Source organism: Typopeltis vanoorti, chromosome 25 (genome assembly GCF_054136105.1).
Source record: "Typopeltis vanoorti isolate ZY-2024b chromosome 25, IOZ_Tvanoo_1.0, whole genome shotgun sequence".
NCBI lineage: Eukaryota > Metazoa > Arthropoda > Arachnida > Uropygi > Thelyphonidae > Typopeltis > Typopeltis vanoorti.
The window spans coordinates 73,025,755-73,050,392 of NC_143573.1; the positions used below are offsets into that span (position 1 = coordinate 73,025,755).

Here is a 24,638-nt window from a genome sequence, read left to right on the forward strand (position 1 = left end):
TATTGTATTTATATTCAAAACAAAACATACACAGAGAATATTGCAAAAATCAAATGCAAATATTACATTTTTTGCCTCTTACCGTTTGGTTCTGAAGACGATGCGGGCTGTTCTGGTAAAATATGAAATACTGTCCTTTTTTTTTTTTTTTTTTGAGTCTGTTTCTGCTTCTTGTAGAATAATATCACCACTTACCGATACTGGCACATCACAGACTGATAACATGAAATTAGTGAATATTACTTGAATAAGGGAATCCCCGGACCAGGAACATTTTTCTCTTTTGTGACTTTTCTCCCTTGTACGGTAATTAAGCCTAACGCGAAACAGACAGCAAAGGCAGTCTGTTTATTAAAACGTGCATATGATTTGGTGCGGTATTAACAAAAGATCGCGCAACCGAAAGATAAAAGCATAGCTGACAATTGAGTTGAAATGCTAACTCTCTTCAACCGAATTCCATATGTGAAACTGCCATAACATTCATTATATATATATATATTACTTAGTTTTAACACTTTTACGAATTTTAACACGTTCGGTTGAATTTTATTGCTGCCTTGGGAAATCGAACTCACACACATCTAATTAATAACAATAGTTTTTAGTTAGATACTGTGTTTGCCCATGCAACATATGGTTTTGTTTCAGTCTATACAGCATAGTTTCTGCATGAGGGGACATGTGATTCATTAATTAGTGTGTTTTTATTCCAGTTGTCTCTAATTGCACTATTTGTTGAGAAATACATTACACAGACTCCTCATACCTTATTCACTGGCATAATAAAAGTACTTGTTTTTATTGCCTCTGCAGTATAGTGGCTGTTAGGGAGGGCGTGTTGTTTACCGCTGTAAGGGAGTTACTATCTCCCCACATGAATTTGTTTAAGCTTTTTTTCATGTGTGAAGTATATGCGAAACTTTTATTGGTGACAGAAAACTAGCTCGGATGACAGCGATAATATAAAACGAGTTTTGATATATATATATATATATATATATAAAGTCAATATCAACAGTCCCTGATTACGAACGCGTGATGAAAGGGACAGGAAGATTTGGAGCTTCCCTGGAGAGCATTCGAAGTAAATACAATTAACCACTGCTTTGAAATGAAACATATGAATAAGCAATATTTACTAATATTCATTAAGCGCCGAAATACGCAGGAAGCAAAGTTTGTGAACCAACACCAATGTGTGAATTTTTCCATTAAAATATAAAAAATAACAAAAAAGAAATAATAATAAAAATTAAATACGTTTCTTTTAAGATAAAAAAAATCTACTTAGTCTTAAAACATTTTAAAATTGTTTTCATTATTTCACGCCCTCCTCCCCCTTTCAACAAAACCTACTGCCCATAGTTTGGGAAGCGCTGGTCTACAATACTAGGCTCGAATCTGTTTATTCATTATATTTTTCAAGATAATATGATAAATAAGAAATTGCCTACATTATTGAGTGGGTGAATATTTAATTTGTGTTGTTGCCAGATAATAACAGTGGATTCAATGACTCTGGAATCAGAGAATTGTAAATGCTGCATTTATGAATACAACAGTAAGTGGATCCAATCATTAAGAAATACATTAACAATGTTTTAAAAATAGGGGGGGGGATCGAGTTTTCCATATCGGTAATCTAAACAAGCATTCTGAATTACTTTTTCGATGTCTAAGCTTGGTCGTTATAATAATAAAAAAAAATCATTAAATTACACCATAAAGTTAAAACTAACCAGCAAAAAAGAATGACGGTCTTTCTGAGTCTTGAATCCTACGCAAACAAACCAGAAGAAAACCTTCTGGCTTTAAAAGAAGTTGAAAAATAAAGAAAAAAAAAAAAGAAAAAACATTCAATGCTTTCTAGTGGTATGCAGAGAAAGGGACTTGGTTAATCCCTAAGTGGAATTTTAAATAGAAGAAGACTGTATATAAAGTGCTAGGAAATCGTGAGAGGTTTACTCTGTTATCCACCAGACAAGGAAAGGCTATTAAAGGTGGGAAATATTCCCTGACGAAGGCAAAGTGTGAACAACTCCGTTCTCAAAGAACTCGCATTCTCGCCACTTCGCCCGACACTCACGGGTCAACAGGGTATCAGTGAAAACTTTTTAAGCTGCACAGAAATAGTTGAGTAGTTGATTGCAGTGTTAAGTTTATTTTGAAACTTTATAGAACTAAATTCGCAAGTGCTTGTTCGGAGTCTAAGAAAAGAACGAAAGAAAAAGATCCTGCAAGGTACATTTGTAATAAATTGTACACCTTTGCGGTGCACACGAGAAACGTAAAACTTGCATATTCTTTCTAAATATAGGCACATCAAGTAGACAGAATTAACCTGAAGATGGTTGTAGTGATGATCGAAACGTCAATTTTTTTTTTAAATTTAAAAAATCAAATTATTGTGGTTTTATATGAGAGATGTGATGTATGTAATTCAAAGCTGAATGAAAACAATAACCAGAGGCGATTGTATCATTTCCTTTATTTTACAGTTGCCTATAACACAGTGGGGAAGACATGCTTCCAATACCAGCAGGTAGATGTCGTCCCCAGCTTCTTTATGCAAAGCCCAAAAAGATACACTATACACTTATGGATTATCAGCAACGATTATTATTATAAGTTCCATTGAAAACAGCTGTCAGTAAAAAGAGGAAATAAACACAATAAAACCAAAGAAAACTTTAAATGGAACATCGTATTACCTTTTGTGTGCATGGTTAGCAATTAGAACATGGCAGTCACACTCAATAACTAACAAAAAGAAATATTTTCAGTGCAAACTGTGGTAATTATTTCAAAGTTTTATCTTAAAAAGCGTTAGAAAACTAGAATTCAGCTGCCACCTATGTTTACTATTTGAAATATATTTGTACATTGGTGAAAAGAACAAAATTACCAACATTCTACATTTAAAGGAATTCTCATCTACCCCATATAAATAGTTACAATACCATACTTGAAATTTACAGTGCATCTGCTAAATTTATACAAAGTTTTTATGTTGTCACATACATGATGTCCACATTAATGGCGTAAATGCAACCACCGAAAAACAATACAGTTAGTTTGATTGCAACTCATCATTAAAAATTTCTTCCTCAGCTCCCAAAAAAAGCACTCGTTTTCTCCAACAAATCCCAGTCTATGCGAAGATTGCACGTTTTAAGCACTGCTTTCAATAAATGGTATTTATTTAAAACATCATCTTTGCCTAATATATTTACATTTCGAATGTTGCAGGCGAAGGAGCAGGAAATAGGGAACAAGGTAAAAGATGTGCTATTTATTCAACAATTTCCAGTTTCTGCTGATAGTGTTCTCCCTAACTGGCATTTGTAGATGTGAAACTAAACTATTTTCAACCCAGCACGTAACTAAACAATTCACGAAGCATCTCGTCATTACCATTGCTGTAAACTCATTGTTGTACTTGACCGATAGTTTTTGTCTTTTTGGAATACTAACAATAAATGGGATATTACTGATATTTTGTAGGAAGCAAGAGGAGAGAGAAGGAAGAAATGCAGTTTAAAATTGGATGTTGTTTTCACATACGGTGCATGGCAAGCGTTGTCCAGAAATAAACATACATAAAGAAAACAACCAGTTCGGTTATAATATTGATCGTCACTTTCTTGGATGTTTTTTTTTTCTTTCTTTCGCTCTCCCTCTTCAATTCCTAACCCTCTTTCATTCGCATTTCTTAACCCTGGCACGTGCATCTTCTTCACAGTGGCAGATGTACGACGAAAAGAAAGCGGTGGTAAATAATGTTGACAGCTGGCACACAAAAAGGACACAGTGCATGCACGTGATTCTCGGAGGGGGAAAGAGGAGAAGAGGGGAAAAAAATTGTAACTGCGCTCGCCGAATTAGGCGAGAGACTTTCTCTTTCTTTCTTTCTTTCTCTTTCCCCCCCCTCCCCTTCCGATACCGTCGACATTTGACGGAGCTCGAAGGCGAAATTCTGTAACATTTTTCGATCCGTTCGTCGGCCCCACCGCCGCACACACCGATTGTTAAGACGCGAACCGTGCACTCCGACTCCAAAAAGTCCACTTGATGTCACTCACGTGTAACCTAACGACTCCTACCCCCGCTGTCACGCGCAATAATCTGCAGCTGTGATGGCCGACGGCCTCGTGTGGACAACGCGGCCTGCAAAGTCCCTCCATCGTCATCCTCCCAGTCTCGTCCAGACTACTACAGACTTTTAAGAGGGGGGTCGGCGAAAACAGCAAGTGGCAGGGGCTACTTGCCATCACTTAGCAACGAGCTCGGACTGCCGTAGCCACTCGACGCGTCATCTTGGGAGAAGGGAGTCAGGTTGTCTGTCTGTCTTTGTATCTGGTCCAGACTGTTGTAGGTGTAGGGCAGGCTGGCGAAGAGAACGCGCTCCTCGTAGTCGTATTCGCAAAGGACTTTGTTGTCGTACAGATAGAATCGGTCTCCCACGCAGAATCTGCAATGCAAAAATAGAAAAATTGAGTAACCGAAAACATCTCTTTGTATGGATGCGGTGTCAGTTCAGTTTTGAGAATTTTTTTAGATTGTTGCAAAGGAACAAGACTCACAGAAGGAAGCTGTTTTATATTTTACCACTTTCGCAAGGAAAAACACCGTGTGTGTGTGTGTGTGTGTGTGTGTGTGTGTGTGTCGTATCACCTTGCTATAACAACAACCCTGCTTTTATATATAAAATCACGAAGGAAAGCAAAGATATTAATTACTTTCTCACTTCCTGAGTTAACTATTATGTTATTAATGTAACGCGATTCGTTTTTAATAATATGGCCACGCCTATTCAAACTGTTCCTTTGGCAAAAAATTTAGTTTTCAAAAGTGTCAAGGACAATAAACGTAATTCTTTCCAATCAGAAGAGCCATTATCACGATGCCCATCGGATTGTGATTCAGAACAGAATTTTGATATTTGGAGGATTCTAATTAACTATAAAATTAAATTATAACAAATATTTCTAGTTTAGGGACCGCCTTCAAACTGTAGAAACCATCACCAGAGTTCAGCTCACCAGAAAAAGACATTTCCTCCGATGTTCTGCAATAGGAACAGCACATTACTTAAAGGTGTAACTCATAACGAATCTTATCCCGAATATAAATCACTTTGATAAACACTTCCAGAAGTGTTTATCAAAGCGAGGAGGAAATAAACGACTCTTTCCTAGTTTTGCTGTTCCTTGATCAAACAAAAAGAGGTGGGAGCGAATTTCGCTGGAATATTTATCATCGTTGCCGGTCACTGGCAGCAGAAGTTAAGCTTAGTTCCAAACTGTGACGTCAGAATGAAACTGCGCTGTAATCTAGTCGTGATGTAAAGCAATTGCTCGTAATGGGATAATAATGAGACGGGGAAAATTGACCCGTGTTGATCAGACAACGTATTTGGTAACGACTGTGCCATTCAGGCCGATACAGAAAGCATTTCGAGACATCCGTTTTGAGTAGAGGACCGACGACTGTATGTATAGTGCGTGTCTTGAACAAAGAAAGGTACACAATCACACCCTAGCGTTGCTTATTTGAACCAATTCTTGTATCCCTCCACTTGGATTCAAACAGTCGGTGCACCAAAAGGGTCAGCTCCTTTCAACCTTAAATAACTTTTGAAGATTGGTAGGCAGCCAGTCAGAGACCCTTCAGTATCACTGACAGTGAGTCCAAGGCTATCAGTGAAACTAGAGACTTTTGGGGGAGAAATTACAACAAGCAAGTGTTATTATCTCGTAGTCTTCAACCCTATGAGGTATATATAATACCTGTAATAGTGTTCTACTGTTGATTTATTTTAAAATGAGGGATTTAAGTCCTAAATTTCGGTGAGGAGAAGCCCCATCCTGCCTGTGCCAAAGATAGACTAATTTTAAGCCTTTTAGGTTTAAGAAATGCTTTTCTTCAGCCGGAAAAAAAAGGTTCCAGTTGGCGAGTAGAATCGCACCTATCGTCTAGAGAGCATTTGTGTTAAATCCGATTATCGTTTCTCTGCCGCAAAGTCTCTAAATTTGCGCCCTTCAAAGTGCATCATAAACTATCTGTCTGTTTCTCTGCGAATGAAGTAGAATCATACACAGATGAAGTGTTTCGCCTTTAACTGGCAGTGTTCTGCATACGTCACAGACAGACTCATCTGTTTGATGAACGATATTCAGCAGTTAATTAATATATAATTGATGTTCATACAAATGTTTGCGTTCATCCATCAACACGCAATGGACTCTTGTCTATCGTTACAACGGACTAATAAAGACGAGCTTCTGAGTCCTTGAAGGGAATAACTATATTTAAATGTTATTGAAGAGATAATGTTACTTCCATCTCCTGCCAATGACTGGAAATCAGAGTTTTATTCATTCGTTTTGCCTCATTATTTGGTTATCAAGAAACAGGAGAAAAAAATGGAAAGAGTTTTACTTGGTGCATGAAATAGTTTACACTTCAAACTGAACTAAACTTGATTCACGCAAATGAATGCAACGAGCTTAACAATGGTTAACGTGTTTTACTGTGAAAAAGAGAAAACGGTACATTTCTGAATGCGCACGTGTTTCCAGTACCATTATTATGATTTGATTCTTACGTCATAATACATTGTCGTTTTTTTTTCATTTGTTTAAAAGCAAACGCCGTGTGCGTGCTTAAATATATGGATAGATTTCGAGAGAAGGTTCTTAATGTTAAAATACTATTTAGACATCTTTGTTATCAAATAGGACTAATACCCCCATGAATATGATCAGAGTTAATAACAACAACGGTATGAGAACATAGGCAAATTCTTATTCAGTGGAAGATTAAATGTCAAAGATTGCTCAACATGTTAAGAAGTATTTGATCCTTGAATAACTGAGTGAAGCTTCAGTATTTATGCATTAAACCGATTTATTTTTGGCACACATTAACAATCTTAAGATCTGACGAATCGTTATTAAAAAAAACTTGCCAATTACTTATAACAGAGCGAGTCCACACAGTTATAAACAAAGCAAGGTGATTTCTATTGTGGCTTCTGTTGGATAAATTTAAATTCCATCAATATTAATGAGAATGAAACAAAAGAAAATGATTCGGTTTTTTAAAACGTTAATGTGCAATCACTCAAGCGTGATAACTTCGCAAACTTAAATGCGCGAGATTTTTTTTTTTATTTTTATTTTTTTTTTCATTTGCAACAATGTTTGGATTATCGTATTTAGATCACCGTAAACTCGGTCATACACTTACCTGTGATTGCACTGCTGACAGGCGAAACACTCTAGATGGTAAACATTCCCTCGAGCTTTCATCACCATCTCGAACGCTGGGATGGTTTTGTTGCACGCCGAACAAAGACCTGTTGTCCCGAAGAGTCTGCAATATCAGATCAAGCTGTGAGTTTCAAGAGCTCCAAATAAATGCGGTAGAAATTAATTTCAAAACATGATTCAACTCGCAAGAAGTAAAACAACCCTTCCGAAAGAAAGAAATAACAAGAGTGATTTTTATTTAGCAGTTGTTTAAGACTCACATCAGTGAAATCAGTTTTCTTTCTTTGTTTAGAAGAATACAATTAATGCCGAGAGAGAGAGAGTCAGAACAAAGAAATTTAAATATTCATGATATGGTAAGTAATTGAATTTATGCCAGTATATAATTCTTCAACATTTTTCTTGAGCATTTATTATTATTATTACAGAAGAAACGGGGATTTTTAACTTTGCAACTCCTAAAAACTAACTATAGAAAGCACTTAACTATACTAGTTAGCATTAGAAACAGAAAATGGCGGCAGTTTTCACCATATTCTCATGTCGGCTAGAGATCGTACTAATCTGCCGACAAATGACCAAAGTAAAGTCGGCTGACCGATGTCCCAAAAAAAGTTAGGGCCAAAGACCACTTTTTATGTAATGCATTGTGTGAAATTTCCATAAATGGATGCAGCTGTGACGTCATATTCTTCGTCATGATTTAATAATGTAATTCATTATGACGAAGAATATGACGTCATAATTTTTTTTTCTCTTTTATTTTTTTCTGAAACTATAATGTAATAGATATTTTAATTAAAATCTCTAATTAACATTTCGACAGCTGGAAACATTTCCCATGATGTCAGAAGATGGAATGATGAGCTCCCGTAACAGGCTCATCGTTACAAAATCAACCATTAACCCAAGGTCATCACTAATTGTTGAGTTCATGACTACTGACGATTTATAGACCCATAGGGTGACGAGAAAATGCAAATAAAAACTACCGCGATCTAGAGTTCCTAACCCCCAAACGGTATTTTTACGATCTAAAATAGTGCGAATTCTACTATCGTCTTTTATTTATTTATTTTTATAGGGGATAAAATGGTGAATTTCAGGAAGAAAAAGCCTACTCGCCTGTGCTTGGGAGAGGAGGGGAATGTACTAACTCGGAAACGGCCTGCAAAACGGGTCAAAAAAAGTTTTTTTTTTAAGTCGGTTTTCTAGGGTTGAACCTCTACCAGTGTTTCTTCTGCGTTCATGGAAATTACCAAGAAGTATACAGGCAGAACACTGATAGCCATATACAGGTCAGAAATGGCAGCACGGATTCGTCTCGATCCATTTGCGAATTGCTAAGCTATTCAACGTAAGATGATCTAAAACTCTGATCACGTGCATTTATTCGACTGCGATGTAGAAGCAATCGGTTCTGTATGAATTACCCTGTACAAATTCTTTAGTTACTCGCAGATGTAACAACAAGCATACGTTATACGGTTTACAAATGTAATATATAATCATAACAAAGAATAATGGATGGTATATTTTACTCATAACAATCTATGGTAATTCAGAGTTTACATTTTTCTATCACAATCCCACCAAAGGTTGTAAGCATCAAGTAAATGCAGCGATGTGCATGGATTCTCAGCTCATCTTTTCTTTCCTGTGAGGATTACCGGCCATGGGCCAAAGTGGCTTTTAGAAACCTGCCAACTGGTATGATGAGGTGGTTAATCCCATCTTATACATTGTTTTCCATGTCTCTAAACTGCATATATGCAACTTCTAGCTGGTTTGTTTCTGGAAGGAACACCTCCAGATGAGACTGGTTTTAATGAAGGCGAGTTAACCAGTCTGATGGAGGTTCTCGCGTCTTACATGGGATTTGAAGCCAAGTCTTTCCAAACGAAAGGACTGGAGGCTGCTGTTTGTCCGAGAATTATGGATTTAATAATTTGGGAGCGTTGATTAAAAAAATAAATAAATAAATAAAACAAAATGAATAAAACGAACACGATAGTAGAATTCGTACTATTTTAGATTTGCAAAATACCGCTTGGGATTAGGATTGACAGTGGCGGTAGTTTTTATTTGCATTTTCTCGTCACCCTATGGGTCTATAAATCGTCAGTAGTCATGAACTCAACAATTGGCAGACCATAAGTATGCTATGTTCGAAGAACGGTGTAGTTTTTCAATGAAATATAAAACCATGGCTTTTCGGAGCTGCTATGATCTGAAGGAGTGATAAAGCTTGTTGGTTTTTTCTTCCCTAGAAGTGCGATTCTTCTTGGGAATCAACATATTCACATTAGGCCATATTTCTTCTGTGTATGATTGATGAAGACATCAGCATTAATCGTTCCAATCTCTCTCTTTCTCTCCCTCAACGACAAACCCGAAGTTTTCACAGTGGAATAATCCTAATTGCATTAAACCTCTTATAATCGAATCAGCGACCTCTTTCGATTAATTCTCCACCAATGGGCGTCCATCTGTATAATATACGTTTTTGGGAATTGCGAAATCCTTAATATATAATCTAATTAGAAGGAATTCTTAAAAGTGACAGCTTTAAGAAGGGGGGGATGACGAGAAAGAAAATACTCCAAGATATATGAACGCAACTAATGACCTTTTCGACATCGCCATTGCCATAAATACTTGAGCTTCACTGGCGACTTGTGCACTGTACTTCGGATGATGACGTACGGGAATAAGACACTGCAAGCATAAAGCAGTGATATTTATGAGCCGACTCACTCCTCTGAATGACGGTGACACGAGGGTTGGAGTGAAATGTTTATAAATGCTCGGGACCGTTAAATAGAACAAACTCGGGGAAAAAATGCGGTTGGCCTACAAACCGAAAAATTCCGTTTCACCCTCCCTCTACATAAAAATATGACGTTGAAATAGTGTAGACTAAGTTAGGAATGTTTTGAAGGCGGATTCTAGTTTTTTCAGGTCAAGAATAAGAATGTCTTCGTAATATATAAAAAGAAACGTTGACCCAAAGACAGTTTCTACGTGTGAGATTACCATCACGGAACACTCCTGATGTAGATCATAAATAAGTAACATACGAAGCCTTTGTAGTTCAGTTGGTTTCTACGGAGCCCTTGGGTTGAAGAGATATGGGTTCGAATCCCGTCTGACGCGAAGAATTATCAGAGCTTTTCAATTAAAGGTGAGATAGTTAGTTTCATACAGTGGTTGAGGGGTTTCCCTTCCGGAAACTTGGATTTTCGTTCCTGAAAACAGATCGACTTCGTGAACACACACACACACGTACAGACTACTCGCTCTTTTGGCGATGCAACATAGGAGTTCGAAGGAGGCAGCTGCCTCAAACCCTTAATTAGGAGACGTAACCCATCTCGGACGAAAGACAAATGAAATGGACTATACGGTGTGTGGATTAATCAGATCTTGTATAATGAGCTGGCAAACATTATTATGTCCCACGTGTATACGTGGCTAAATTCAAATACGAAACCATCATTAACCAAAACCAATATTCAAAGTATCTGAAGCTATTTACGTCTCATCCATTCCCTTCATTTACATCATGAGTTTCACCCAATCAATGCGCAATTATTTTTAGATGAAAATAAATTTGCGTCGTTATCATCATTATGTTCATCTGCAATTTGTTTAGGGACAGCTAGAATTCCGCGAATGGTAATGATTATCTAATAATTAAAATGACAGTTTGGCATTTAACACTTAAAACAGAACAGAACCACCGTAATTTATATTCGTTCCCCCCCCCTTCCGTGTGTGTGTGTGTGTGTGTGTGTGTGTGTGTGTGTTATCAGGTTTAAGAAATATCGTAAATTGTTGTTATAAATGCGATTTATCCTCCTTTTAAATATTACAATGTTAAATAATATATATATATATATAATTTAAATTTTATTTATTTTAATAAAATACGCATAACAACAGAAACAAAAGTGTTGGACATATGGGAAGATATTTTAGAATTAAAATGGCGATGGACAGGACATATTGCACAGATGAACAGCAATAGATGGACAATGATAATCACCCAATGGCATCCATGCGAAGGAAGACAAATACCGGGAAAACCAGAGAGAAGATGGAAGGGTGAGTTAGTGGAAATGATTGAGGAATGTTGACATCGGAAGCCTTCAACAGAGAAAGGTTAAACACATTTAAATACAGTCAATTGATCTGAATCAGCTCCTTATGAAGAATGTTCGTTACTGTAAAGTAGTTGTTAATGTAGGCTATGAACTTCGGTTGACTTGTTTGATCAGCCAAAGAAAAGATAATCAGAATAGAATGAACAATTTTATTAGCCTAAATTAGAAAAATAAAAATAATCTGCAAGTACTTAATTTAGTTGTTTTAGCCTTAGTTTATTTCTCAAGGACACTTGCAGGTTTAGGCATCATGAAACGTTTTTTTTTTTTTTTAATTTATTTTTACTAGTATACACAATAAAGCAAAAATTTTAATTTTTGTTTACATTTGAATTATTAAAAATTGTTCAGGTAAACAGTTACAAAAATTAATGAATATAGTTGATTGAAAGCCGACTTATATTATGATACCGAATTATAAAAAACATTTCAACTTTTTTTAAATTAAAAACCGTTTCCTTTTAAAGTATACTCTGCTTGTATGTAATATGCTTTAATACAAAGCCTTTTATGAATCTTTTCCGGGGATTGAGAAAAATCTGGGCTATGAAGAAAGGGCTCTTTCTTGATGAAAGTCTGATTCACCATAATTGGCCATTTTTGAAAGCAATTTCATTTCTTTTGCATGTGAAAAAAAAAAAACATTATTATTATTATGAAATTCATGTTTCTTTTATGAAAAGAGTGATTGCTTTTCGCAGTTTGTGGCATTTTTAAGCCCTTTCCATAAAACATATGCAAAAATAAACGGAATTTCCTTCAAGAAACAAGGTAGCGTGGAATTCCGATGTCAACAAACATCAAAACAAACGAACGAAACCCTTTCGTTCCCAAGATTTCTTTTTTAATCCTTGCTTATAAAAAAAAGTATGGCATTTATTTATTTATTTTAATAATCTCAGAGCTCTCTTTTGAATGAACAATACAAACATAACATATAAAGAAAACATAGGTGAGTTGAAATGCCGAGAGAGAGAGAGATGTAGCCTTTATTTTAACTAAAAATTCGCTATCTCTAAACTTTAATTATTATTGACCATTAGCGTCGTATAAGTTGTTAAAGTATAGAAAGAATATCCATTCAGATTTTCCAGCCAGCGTAAATTTTCTTGAGAGTTTATATAAGTATAAACTGTGGCATAGGAGGTTGTCTTGGTTTGCACTACTTAAAAGACACGAACTCAATCCATATATTCCTTTTTATGAGTGTGTTTAGGTTTCACTGGCCTGAGAGCCGTTTCGACAAAATTGGTGCTCATCAGAAATCAGGCAGAACGTTAAGAGAGCAAGAAATGTCTAACTGGAGCAATCATCTCATGTCAGATGGTTTTATTTTTTATACTCTCGATAGGTGCATATAACAATCACTTAAAGAGCCAAATGCTTTATTCTGACAAGAATGCCTTTGGATCTTAATTTAAGTTTTTTTTTTTTTTTAATTTGGATGTTATATTAACGTCAAAATTCAAAAATTAAGTGTTAAATACAACTTTTTAGTTATTAAAATCCATGCACTGGCATTATTGAAGAGTTATTTCATAGCTTTCCGATCTAAAGATGTAATATTTAGGCTTAATTTCGGATCGAATAAAAAAGGAATGTCTTGTCAGTTTTTCTAACGATGCATAAATCTAACAGCAATTAAGATGACCCAAAACAACGTAAAAAATAAAACGCAAATAAACGGTGTATTGCAATTAAAAATAATGACGACATTCGGCGACTTAATTTTTGAATTAATTCATCCTGTTTGTTGTTAAAGGACGCTGATTTGTGGTACAACAGTGGAGATAACAAACCAAGTCACGTGTCGATGAGGTTCGTAAAAAGTTCATGTGCAGCCGGTTTATTAGGACCCCTCAAAGGTGCTAACGAATTCTCGTAAAAAAGGGTTGTATTTAATTACTTAACATAAACAAAATAAAAATCAAGAAATGCTGATCTTTTTGGAAAAAAAAAAAAAAAGAAAAAAGCGCCCTCTACAGAAAGCAAAACATTATCAAGAAAATATGACAAGAAATATTGAAGAGGGAAAGATTATCTGCACGCAGTATCGCTATCCAATTAAGTGCACGCATTGTGGCTCACATTGCTAACCCAGGACTAGCGCATTACTTGTAATTAACAGCCGAGAGCGAACTAGCGCCATCTATTTTGCAAGCATTAGCTGACCCGGGACTATCTGGTCCTCATTATCGGGAGACGTATCTTTGACGGCAAACGATTTTAGGAGACGGACCTCATTAAAGAGCAGGCCTGCTGTGTGTATGTGTGTGTGTGTGTGCGTGGTAGGAGGGTGGACGTTTAATGAGAGAACAGCACGTGACAACGAGGAAACGCGCACTGGAAGACAAGCAGTCCGAAAAACCTAAAAATAAGCAGCCGAAAATGGATGAAGCTTGGAACACGTTTATGGTTGGGGATTTCGCTGTAATCCGTGCGTCAATATGACTCACTGCCAGCAATTTTTGCATCATTACACAGAGCATGGAGCATCGTAAGAATGAGAGAGAGAGAGAGAGAGAGAGAGAGAATGATCGCACATAGCAGTTGCATTTTATTCTTATTTAATCGAAGCTCTTTTCTTTGTTTGACAAGTTCGCAGATGGTGACGAACAGACGTGTTCTAACAGCTTCGGAGGATATTGGTATGTGGGTGATGGGAAGGTTATTACTATAATTTCAGATAAATAGTGATCGTGGAAATATCTGCAGAAAATAAATGCACCAGAAACTGAACTGTTGAAAGAAAATGGAGTCAAGCAATGAGTAGAGGTCACTAATCTAGTTACCCTCGTTAGCATGGTCCAGAAATTTAGGGCACTCAAAGCAGGGTCCAGAATTTTTAAGGCACTCAGAGCACAGAGTCCAGAATTTTTTAAGGCACTCAGAGCACAGAGTCCAGAATTTTTTTAAGGCACTCAGAGCACAGAGTCCAGAATTTTTTTAAGGCACTCAGAACACAGAATTTTTTAAGGCACTCAGAGCACAGAATTTTTTAAGGCACTCAGAGCACAGAGCACAGAATTTTTTAAGGCACTCAGAGCACAGAGTCCAGAATTTTTTAAGGCACTCAGAGCACAGAGTCCAGAATTTTTTTAGGGTGCTCAGATCAGAGGCCAGAATTTTTTTTAGGACACTCAGAGAACGACTAATGTGAACAATAATAATCTGTTGGTAGATGTTTGATGCATGTTTTTGAATAAAAGCATTTAATTAGTTATCGGAATGACTCACCTGAGATAATCCCTTTTACAGAGGATCAAATTAGCCTTTGTAAACAGAGTTGAGCCAACTTCTCCTAATCGGCAGTCGCAACAGGCACATTTGAGGCAGTCTTCATGCCAGAACTGGTCTAAAGCCTTCAATAAATACCTTTCTCTGATAGGTTTCTGGCAAGCAGCACATTCTAGATTTTCACGTGACACTGGTCCTACAGACGCAGTAACGGAGGACGAAGGACCCCTTTTCCTCTGGGTCCCTTCTGTCTTCAAGTCCATCATAGTTTCTGTAAGAAATGGAAAACCATTAATTAGCAGTGGAACACTTCCGTGTATTTTTTCCATTTAAAAATGAACAGATAAAAAGCTATTTTTCTGTGAAAATATAAGGAGCATATTTCGTTTTTAACCGAAGCTTATTTTAGAAGCAGTGGTGATTGAAGATTTGCTATGTTAGAAATGCTTGAATCGATATTATTATAACTGCTTCAAACAGCTGGCATTGCCTTGACAACATAGCAACAATATTTGTCTAACAATGCATCGCAGCATAAGAGAATAATACCAGCTGATGCTAATAGTAACCAATGCTATCTCGACCGTCCATCATCTGCATGGCGTACAGCATCAATTTAAGTATTACACATAAAGAAGTGGATTAATAACATGCCTTCTGCACTGATTAAGCATTGACCATAAAAGGTTCAAAACACAAAGCATAAAACGCTTCTATCTATGTAAGCTAATTATACATTCATTTGTGCCTTCCCCTTTCTTGTAGCGGTATCATTATGTCTGGAATAACCAGCATACATATAAGGGCTGATTATATAACTTTGGCTTTATAATTATACAGTGGTTTCTCTGTGGATAGGCCGAGCCAGCCACCATTATGGATACAGTATTGCAATTATAGTGCACAAATAGAGTACACAGTATCAGAAATCATTGTGTATTTCATTATTATCTGAATTCCCAATGTCGTCTGTTTTGTTGGTTATCACTAAAAGGAAGCTGATATCAACCAGTAGCACGTGACTCGATCTTATGACTAAATTTTGAAAGCCTTCACCCCCCCCCCACTCATCAGCGACCTTTCTACAATGCTATTAGAGTCCCAGATAAAAATGAATGCTAGACGCTACGTCTATAATTGAAGATCTTAAAATATAAAATAAAAACCTCTACCCTTTGGGCGACAGGCATAGGGTTTAAATTCCGCCTGGGTCAAAGAGTACTGTATATAAAGGCTTTCCAAAATTAAATAGCAGAAAGGTGGCACGATTTTTCCCTCCTCGAACTCGGGTTCTGTCTTCACAAAAAGATAGATTTGCCTCCTGGCATAATGCTAAAGCAGCCAATTAATATTTCCACCATTTCAGGCTTTCATCCAAGAGAAATAATTGTAGACATCGTTAACAGTAGTGAATGTTAGCATTATCTCATCAAGTGAATATTCCAATTGTTACTCTCATTTGGCAACATACTATACAAAATATTTCATGAAATGCCGTACCATATTAAACAAATGATGAATTTATCTCAATTCTATTCATGAATCTTGCTATCATTTTGTGTTAACAAAAGCTGAAAATCAGGTCTGCTGCTGTAAATTATCATAAAAGACTGAATATTCGAGTTTAAACATTCCCATGGCACCTGGTTACTGATATTCTCAGCATGACGTCACCGATCGCAACAATGGAATAATAATATACTGTTCTCTTGACAACAATGATAGCTGTTCCAACATTAGCATGATAGATGTATTCTCGTAAACAATGGCGCTAATTGCTTTATGTTGCATGGTAACATTGGCCTTAGAGATCACATCTCTTTAGGCTATAGTTTAAAAATTCCCGCAACTTATTACAAATCACAACCTCGAGAGAAAAGAGACTCCAGAAAATTGCTGATCTAGGCAGCATGTTTGGAGAAAAGTAAGAGATCACAACAGAACGTGCTAATAGTGTGTGTATCTCGGACTAAATTGAGTTTTAAATTTTAACATGGACAGCCTATTACCCGGGGGATTTTATTATTTTTTTTTTTAATTCGTGCATTCCCTCTATCTCTAGATATGGCGTCTTAAACTCTCCTAGGTGCAAATAACAGATGCGCAAAATGAGGAAAACAAATACTTAGGTGTTAAAAAATTTATCTTCCTTAAGGAATCAAAGAAAGAGTCTCGTGAACACACTCAAGTATTTGGAAACGTAATAATCACGGGAGATCCAGGGGTTTGTTTTCACATCAATACATCGTGCTGAAATTACCTCCCTCCCCCTAGAAAGAAATAAACAAAGGGGAAAACAACAACAAAAAAATATATCTTTTTGTCACTCCTATTGATGAGCTCTCTGCGGACCCCGTTTCGCTGCCAACAATTGAACTCCGACTCTTCAAGCGGAAAGGAAACTTGGCTAATGAAAGCTGTTGGGATTTCTAAACTATCAACGTTAAGGACAAAACGTGGATGATAATACAATTAATAAACAGCTTAAACGCGTCAAATGTTTGTTTAGTTGAGAATAATTTAGGAAATATTGAAGGAAGTAAAGGCTGTTTGAAGTATCTTACACAGATAAGTGTTATAATGATGATGCTTTGGAACTTGCGAATGATTGGAGAATTATTAAAAAAAAAAAAGGAAGAATAAAGTAATAGGCGAGAATTAGTTCTGGGTATCTTCTTGGAACGTGTCTTGGGTTCAAATCTATTCTGGAATACAAGGAAACAGTTTTATAACTGCTTTTAGTTGAAGGTGACAGATCCCTCCCTCCCCTGAAATGACACAAACTGGCCGAAGCACACATCGCATTTCATACACCCTTTATGATCTTGGGTGTTTAAAAGTAATTCCAAACAATGAAACATCACAAATTTGTCTTTTCCTGTTTTAACAGGGAAGCAGCATCTAAATTTGCTCCTTAAATTTGATAGCTTCACCGATTCTGACAATTTACCTTCTTCTTGGTCTATGATCTCTTGTGCTTTTAAGCGTCAAGATTTTGCCAAAGAGATTTCCATGCCGTCCTGTCCAAGGCTTGTTCTTTCGCTTCTTTTCCAATTTTTCTTCAATTTCCTTTTGCCAACCTTTCCTGGGTCTGCCTATGTTTCTTTTTCCTAATTTCTGGCTTTCGTATACAGTTTTTGCTATTCTTCCATTCGATTAAGGTGTCCAAACCACCTCATTTGGGCTTGTGTTATGAATTGGTTCAGAGGTGCAACTTGAAGGCTGTCTCTTATAGTTTGATTTCTTATTCGGTCTAGTCTTGTTTTTTGTGCCACTTTCCTAAGATATTTCATTTCAATTGTTTGTAGTTTATTTGTATTTCCTGTTGTTAAACACCAAGACTTGCAACTGTATGTTAATGTTGGTAGAAACACTGAACAGTACACTGCTATTTTGGTATTCTGGGTGACTTCTTTCTTATCTAGGAGTGGGCCTTTCATTGCATAGAATAGCTTTGTTCCCCGAGTTCTCACTGTTGTTAGTTTATGTGTCTAGTCTACTATGTTCTTGTATATATGATCCCAAGTATTGAAAGGAGTGGACTTGTTCCAGTTGACGGTTCTTTATTTTTATCATGTGTTTTGATTGGTTTCTAGACATGATCATTGTTTTAGTTTTATTTATGGTCACATTCCTTTTCTTTGTTTCTTCATACCAAATGTTGATGTTATACTGCAAATCTTCAGCTGTATTTGCTAGAATCACTACATCATCTGCAAAAGCCATGTTTGAAATCCTGGTTTCTTTCAGTTTCCTGTATCCTAGGGTAAAACCTTTTTGTTTTTGTTTGGCATGCCTTTAAACTCCATTAGACATTTACCTTCACAATCTGAAACTCAGATAAGGTTATCTGAGCTGAGGCTCAGATGAACTGTTATACATTTCAAATTTAAGTGGATTACCTTCTTCTTTACCTAACGAAGAAAAGATATACATAGTTTATTTATTCATAACGAAAGCAAAAACACAACTTATTGGATATACGTCATACATTATCCAAGCGAACGTAATTTATTCGCTAGGCAAACAGGAAAATAATCCACTTAAATTGAGAATATATAACAGGTTATCTGAGCCTCAGCTTAGATAATGTTTGCCTGAGTTTCAGATTAAACTCTTCAAAATCAGTAGAGATGACAATCAGTTGAGATGTTGTCATGATAACAAAGGCCATGAAGAGAACGAATTGTATCTATTTTGCAACAGGAAGATTACTACTGTAGACGGGATTTGAACCAAATGCTCTTCAAGAGACGTATGGATTTTAGTTACTTAAAATATCTTACTATAAAGCAGTGGGTGCTTTGTATTTTTTTTTTTTTTTTTTAAATATTCCGATAAAATTCTGTTGCTGTCAAATACCTCCTTTTCCCACCCACCACTTAAAAAAATCAGACGTCTTGTATGCCTCCAATTTGAGCCTCGTCTCTAAATTATCCTGGCAACGTCATGACTAAACTAAAAGATGATTAAGAGTCGCTGCACTACCTATAATCAAATTTAATGCTGGCAGATGGTTATATCCAGTCTGTCTACGATAAGAAAACTCAATTTACTTCACTGACCAGAATGCTTTTTTCTTTTTTTTTTCTCCCGATCATTTCTTCTCTGCCGTCTGTCATACAAAAATCCCCTGAAGCCTCTTCATTCATCCATTACTAAAGGGAAAGAAGGAAAGATGGGGGGGCAGAGTTACATGGCACTTAAAGAATTTTAAACTCGCTTCTATCCCCCTTATTGTGAAAACTGCAGGTCCATTAGCGGGTATTAATACCTTGTACACGTAATTCAGCACTTTTAATAGCCCTACTTGTGTGCTGGAGTCGGGCTGGCTGTTCGGGTGATGCCATTACAGCAAGATCAGAATTACCCGAGCCATGTGTGATTATGAGATAAAATTAAATCCCGAAAGTAATTGACTCTAGAATATTGGAAGGATGGCTGCTCGCCTAGTTTCCTTGCAGCCTTAGAACCGAAGCGTCTAATGTATTGAGCAGGATTACTTAATCTTATTCCTTTAATAAATCTGTTTAGCTTGCACGGCATAAAATTATGATAAATTGCCGCTGTAAATTAACTCGAAAGCGGCCGAGTTTGAAAGAGTGTTTTTATCCCGTCGGGAATACGTAATAGAAATAAGTTACCAACATCCATAATAATTACAAGCAGCATTTTGAAACTTTTGCAAACATTTTCTGTGATTAGGAAATAATAATCACATTAAGAAGGATGTCATTGTCTGGACGTCAACTTGGCCACACAGACCAGTCGCTAATAACCAGATTAGAATGGATTAATTGTCGAAAACGAGACTGGGCTGGACATTTGTCTTAGATGGGACGCAAGCGCACTTAAGCAATTGGGGTAGAAAGGAATCATTAAAAGCGATTTTAAAAGCAAGAACAAAGACGCGGGGGGGTAGGGGGTACGACTGGGGGATAAATTCATCTTAGTGTGTCTTTTATCTCTGTCTTTACCTTCGCTAGCTGATACACCCAAAAGAGCACTTCGCACCACTGAACTGTTTGCTTGAACTACGCGCGAGATGATCTGTTCGTTAAAGGAAATGAGAGACAATGGAGGCTTCCACTCAAATAAAATATTATTATTATAAACATAAAGCTGGTGCTCTGTTTGTTCACTTCCGTTTATATAATGGTTATGCAATGTATGCCGTGCGATGCTTACAGCAAATGACGTCATATCCTGCTTGGTCCAGTGGATAACACTTCTCCGACCCATTTATTGGAGGCCTGAAGTGGCTTCAAAAAATTCCATGTTTGGTCTCTAGAACGGATTATGTAATTGATTACGAAATTCCCCTAAAAATCAATAAAATCCGCGCAAAAGAATCACTCCATGATCATAACAACCTGGGAGCATTTTGAGTGATTTTATTTTGTCCTGCCTCTTTCATTCTTTTTTTTTTTTTTTTTTTTTATGTGAAGTTTTGAACGCGTATTCACACAAGGTTCGATATGAAGCAATACCGAATTTAAAAAAAAAAAAATTATTGCAATCGTTTGAAGTGATCCATATTACAGTTTATATATTCCAAACTAGCTGCCCGTGGATTTCTAAATTAAAAAAAAAAAAAAAAAAAAAAAAAAAAAAAAAAAAAAAAAGCAATGACCCCCTCTCTCTTTCTCTCACTCAACATCTGCATCAGATATCTCTTCAATAAATAAACATCCATCGGTTTAAATGACTTTTATATTTATCAAGATGAGGATAAAACCGAATATCCATTGCTGTTGAATATTATAATTACACGGAAAATAATAAAATGAAAGGAGAGAGAGAGAAGGAAAACATTGTATTGTATAGTGTTCAGTTGCATGCACGTGGCTTTTGATTTTTGCAGCTGTATTGCCCAATGGCGCTTCAGTTATGGATGTCAACATAAATTCAGTGGAAGTCTTTTCTCACAAGTATGATATTTAATAATCATTGGCTTCCATTTGTAGCGAAAAGTTCAAGTTGGTGAGTGTCATTTGTGTAATTCCTCCCCTCCTCAATCCAGCTGTTGTGAAAGATGAGGAACAAACAAATAAAACTACCAATAAACTTGCTCTCTTTGTCACATCTAGTTGTTGCGAAGCCATTATAATGTTGTTTCGACATGGACTGTGTCCCTGGTGAATGGAATGTTTTCGTCCTTCATCCTCGCGGATTAACATTATAGAAAATGAAGACATTACTGCAAAAAATGTCATTTCCCCCTTTCTCAATCAAAAATACAGTGTCGCCTTTTCTTGGGAACGCTTTCATTTCTTTCATTGGGGGTGATAATGTGCAAGTATTCTCTTTTCATATAATGAGTCCTAGAATCAACTAGAAAATGAAAATCAATCCCTGTATGGACTTCATTAACCCCGACAACTTTAGCCCGTTGTATAGCCTTAACGAGCCATTCATGTTGACAGCAAAAGAAGACCTGTGGTCTTTTGCCAGCACGAATGGCAGCCAAGATGATGACAAACAGATGGCCAGATTGATGAATAAACTTGCATCTATTCCTATTCTATTTGAAATACTTCAACGAAGCAGGTTGGTATAAATAACTTGAATGGATAAGAACCACTCACGGCTTTAGGGATAGCAGAACTCTGGCGTATCCTTTTAAAGCGGTGCAACTAATATTGTCAGAAATGCTTTTGTACTAAATTAAATGGACAAAAAATGGAGCTGATCAGAATGTGTATCGAATAAACCAAAATTTGTTGCATTTTTAATGGTAGATTAATTTAGCTGCGAGAGCAACACCCTGCATAATGGAGAATTGAATGATGATAATGCACCAAGCAGAGAAGGTGTATTATCGGGTGGGAATGTACGTCTTAGAAGATTGTGCTTACGTACATCCTCATCTGCAACTAATGTCAATATTCGGATGGAAATAAGAAATCAAAAACGAAAGAGAAATACAGTGAGTGAGTGAAAGTCGAGTACATAAAAGTGTATTAAATGAAAGAAAAGCACCGACAAAACCCCAATGACTGAAGATTTAAAATAATTTAGGAGGGGAAAAAAAGTGAAATCATTAGAATTAAATGAAGAAAGAACATTTTCAGAAGCCCAAGATGGTTCCACCGAGTGGATGGACCCTGAGGACATCAACCAGTGACACGTGCAAGCGCCTAAAGAACGATCAACGATAATTTAATATTGTACACGGGAACTTGAAAGGGAGGGAGGGAGAGAATAGGAAAGTGAGGTTTTTATCATTATAATTGGGGATAGTGTGCAAGAAGAACTTCTTAGAAAGAAGCAGGCTCACTGAAAAGTGAACCAAACGGCAATTTTAAGCATAATTTATTTTTTACTTTTTTTAAGGAAGCCGATTTTAGCAAAGGTAGAATATCAAATGGCTACATGTTTGAGTAGAAGTATTGTTCCAGTTACGAGTATGTATAAGGACATGTATACTTGCACATCTCCAGAATAAGATATTCTGGAGATGTATACTCATCCATTTTTCCACATCACTTCAAACATATAATTCTTGTCTTCAGTTTTACTTATATTTTTATCTCTTTTTTTTAATCCTCATCAGGGGGCATAAATTTTCAGAAAAGGGTATTCCTAGGCTTACAGTAATAATAATAACAACAAAAATTACTAAAAATGTGGATGGTACGCCATTTCAAATTTCCTACTTTTGGGGGGGGGGGGTAGATCATTACAAACTAATACGACAAAAAATGTAAAGCATTTTGGGAAGTATTGTCACAAGGTTTTGCTAAAATATTTGGACAGTAACGATGGTTCCAAGAGCAAACTAAATACGAAAATAATACACTACATTCCTAATTGACAGCTAACATAACCAATTACTCTTCTGAGCGGAATTACAGAGGACTTTTCCACTTTGTCATTCAAATTAACTTTTTAGTAAATACGATAAGACAAAATGGCGAGATCAAAAGCTATTTGAATACTAGAACGACTAATATATAAATGACATTCAACTGTTAAGGAGAATGATGGTGTTTACTGCAATGGAATATTGAAGACTTGCAAGTCAAATCGCGCTGACATTTTCAATAAAAATCCAAAGCGTTAAACACAACAACACAGAACTTGAATAACTAACACACCTATCAACAAACACGTTACGAGCATGGGAAGTTCGCCGGAGAATAGAAACATTATACGGGAAAGTGCAGACTGTAAATTTACATTAGACGTAATACGCATGTGCAGTAGAGTCAAATGACAATAAATTTAAAGTAAAGAAGATATAACATTCAAGAGTCAGGGACTTGATCACTTACTCATAATTCGTACTTATGATATTCTCTCGTTTGCATGGTATAAGAAGAAGACCTTTCTTCTTCTCCTCGAGTATTCTGCAATTGAGCAGGTTCTTCTCTTAGTAGCAAAAACTTTCCTTCCACTATCTTCTGTTCTGAGCCTTCTCTTTCAAGGTTGTGTCTCCATTCAGCATCTCATCTCGCACTGTTTTCCTTACTCTTCCTCTGGGTCTTTTTCCGTCTATTTTTTCTTCGATGGCATCTCTAATGATTCCATTCCCTCTCAGAATATGTCCGATCAAGTTTCCCTTTCTTCTTTTTATCCTCCCTAACAGACTTCTTTCTTCTTCTACTCTTTTTAAGACCTTTACATTAGTTATTTTATCTGTTCATTTGATTTTTTTCCATCCTTCTCCAAATCCACATCTCAAAGCTTTCCAAAATCTTAATTTCTTCTTTCTTCAATGCCCAAGTTTCAGCTGCATAGAGGGCAACACTCCACACATAACATTTTATTAGTTTTTTCTTTAGGTTTCTATCCATTTTACTTCTGAATAAATTCCATTTTCTATTAAAGGCATCTTTTCCCATTGCTATTCTTGCTTTTATATCACTTTTACATCTTCCATCACTGCTAATAACACTTGCTAGATATTTAAATGTCTTTACTTGATTCAATTATTCCCCATCTATTCCGATATTCATATTTGCCTCTTTCCTTGCTATTTTCACCACCTTTGTTTTTCTGATGTTAATTTTCATTCCATAATTGATACAGGATTCCAGTAATCATCTGTCTTTCCAATCTATATCAATCCCTTCCATTACTTCCACCATCTTATCCCATTTTACAAAGTCAAAAGCGTTTTCAAAATCTATATAACAGATACTAATTTCTTATTCACTTCCAGACTTCTTTCACAGACCTTTCTAAGAACGGTTATTTCTTATTTTCCGTCTTGAAGTAGAATATGATTTTGCTTGTGGCGTTATATTTAAGACTTCAAAAGGTAGTAAAGGCCATCTCAGAAGAACGCATGGTTTGCAGAGATTTCCTAGGGAACATTTGATTTTTTCCATCCTTCTCCAAATCCACATCTCAAAGCTTTCCAAAATCTTAATTTCTTCTTTCTTCATTGTCTAAGTTTCAGATGCATAGAGGGTAACACTGAGAAAATCTGAGAGAGAGAGATTTTCATATT

At 36.3% G+C, this 24,638-nt stretch overlaps 1 protein-coding gene across 2 annotated transcripts in view; it reads right to left on the reverse strand.

The window, feature by feature from the left end:
* Positions 1–2,472: 2,472 nt before the first annotated feature.
* LOC150092848 (LIM domain only protein 3-like) overlaps positions 2,473–24,638 on the reverse strand; it is a 98,822-nt gene continuing 76,656 nt past the window's right edge. For both annotated transcript variants that reach the window (XM_090414497.1, XM_090414496.1), the window contains exons 2-4: positions 14,681–14,951; positions 7,255–7,380; positions 2,473–4,474 (exon numbers count right to left, since the gene is read on the reverse strand). In XM_090414497.1, the coding sequence (XP_090270623.1) occupies positions 4,264–4,474; positions 7,255–7,380; positions 14,681–14,946 (603 nt within the window). In that variant the 5' untranslated portion in view covers positions 14,947–14,951 and the 3' untranslated portion in view covers positions 2,473–4,263. The remainder of the gene's footprint in view (positions 4,475–7,254; positions 7,381–14,680; positions 14,952–24,638) is intronic.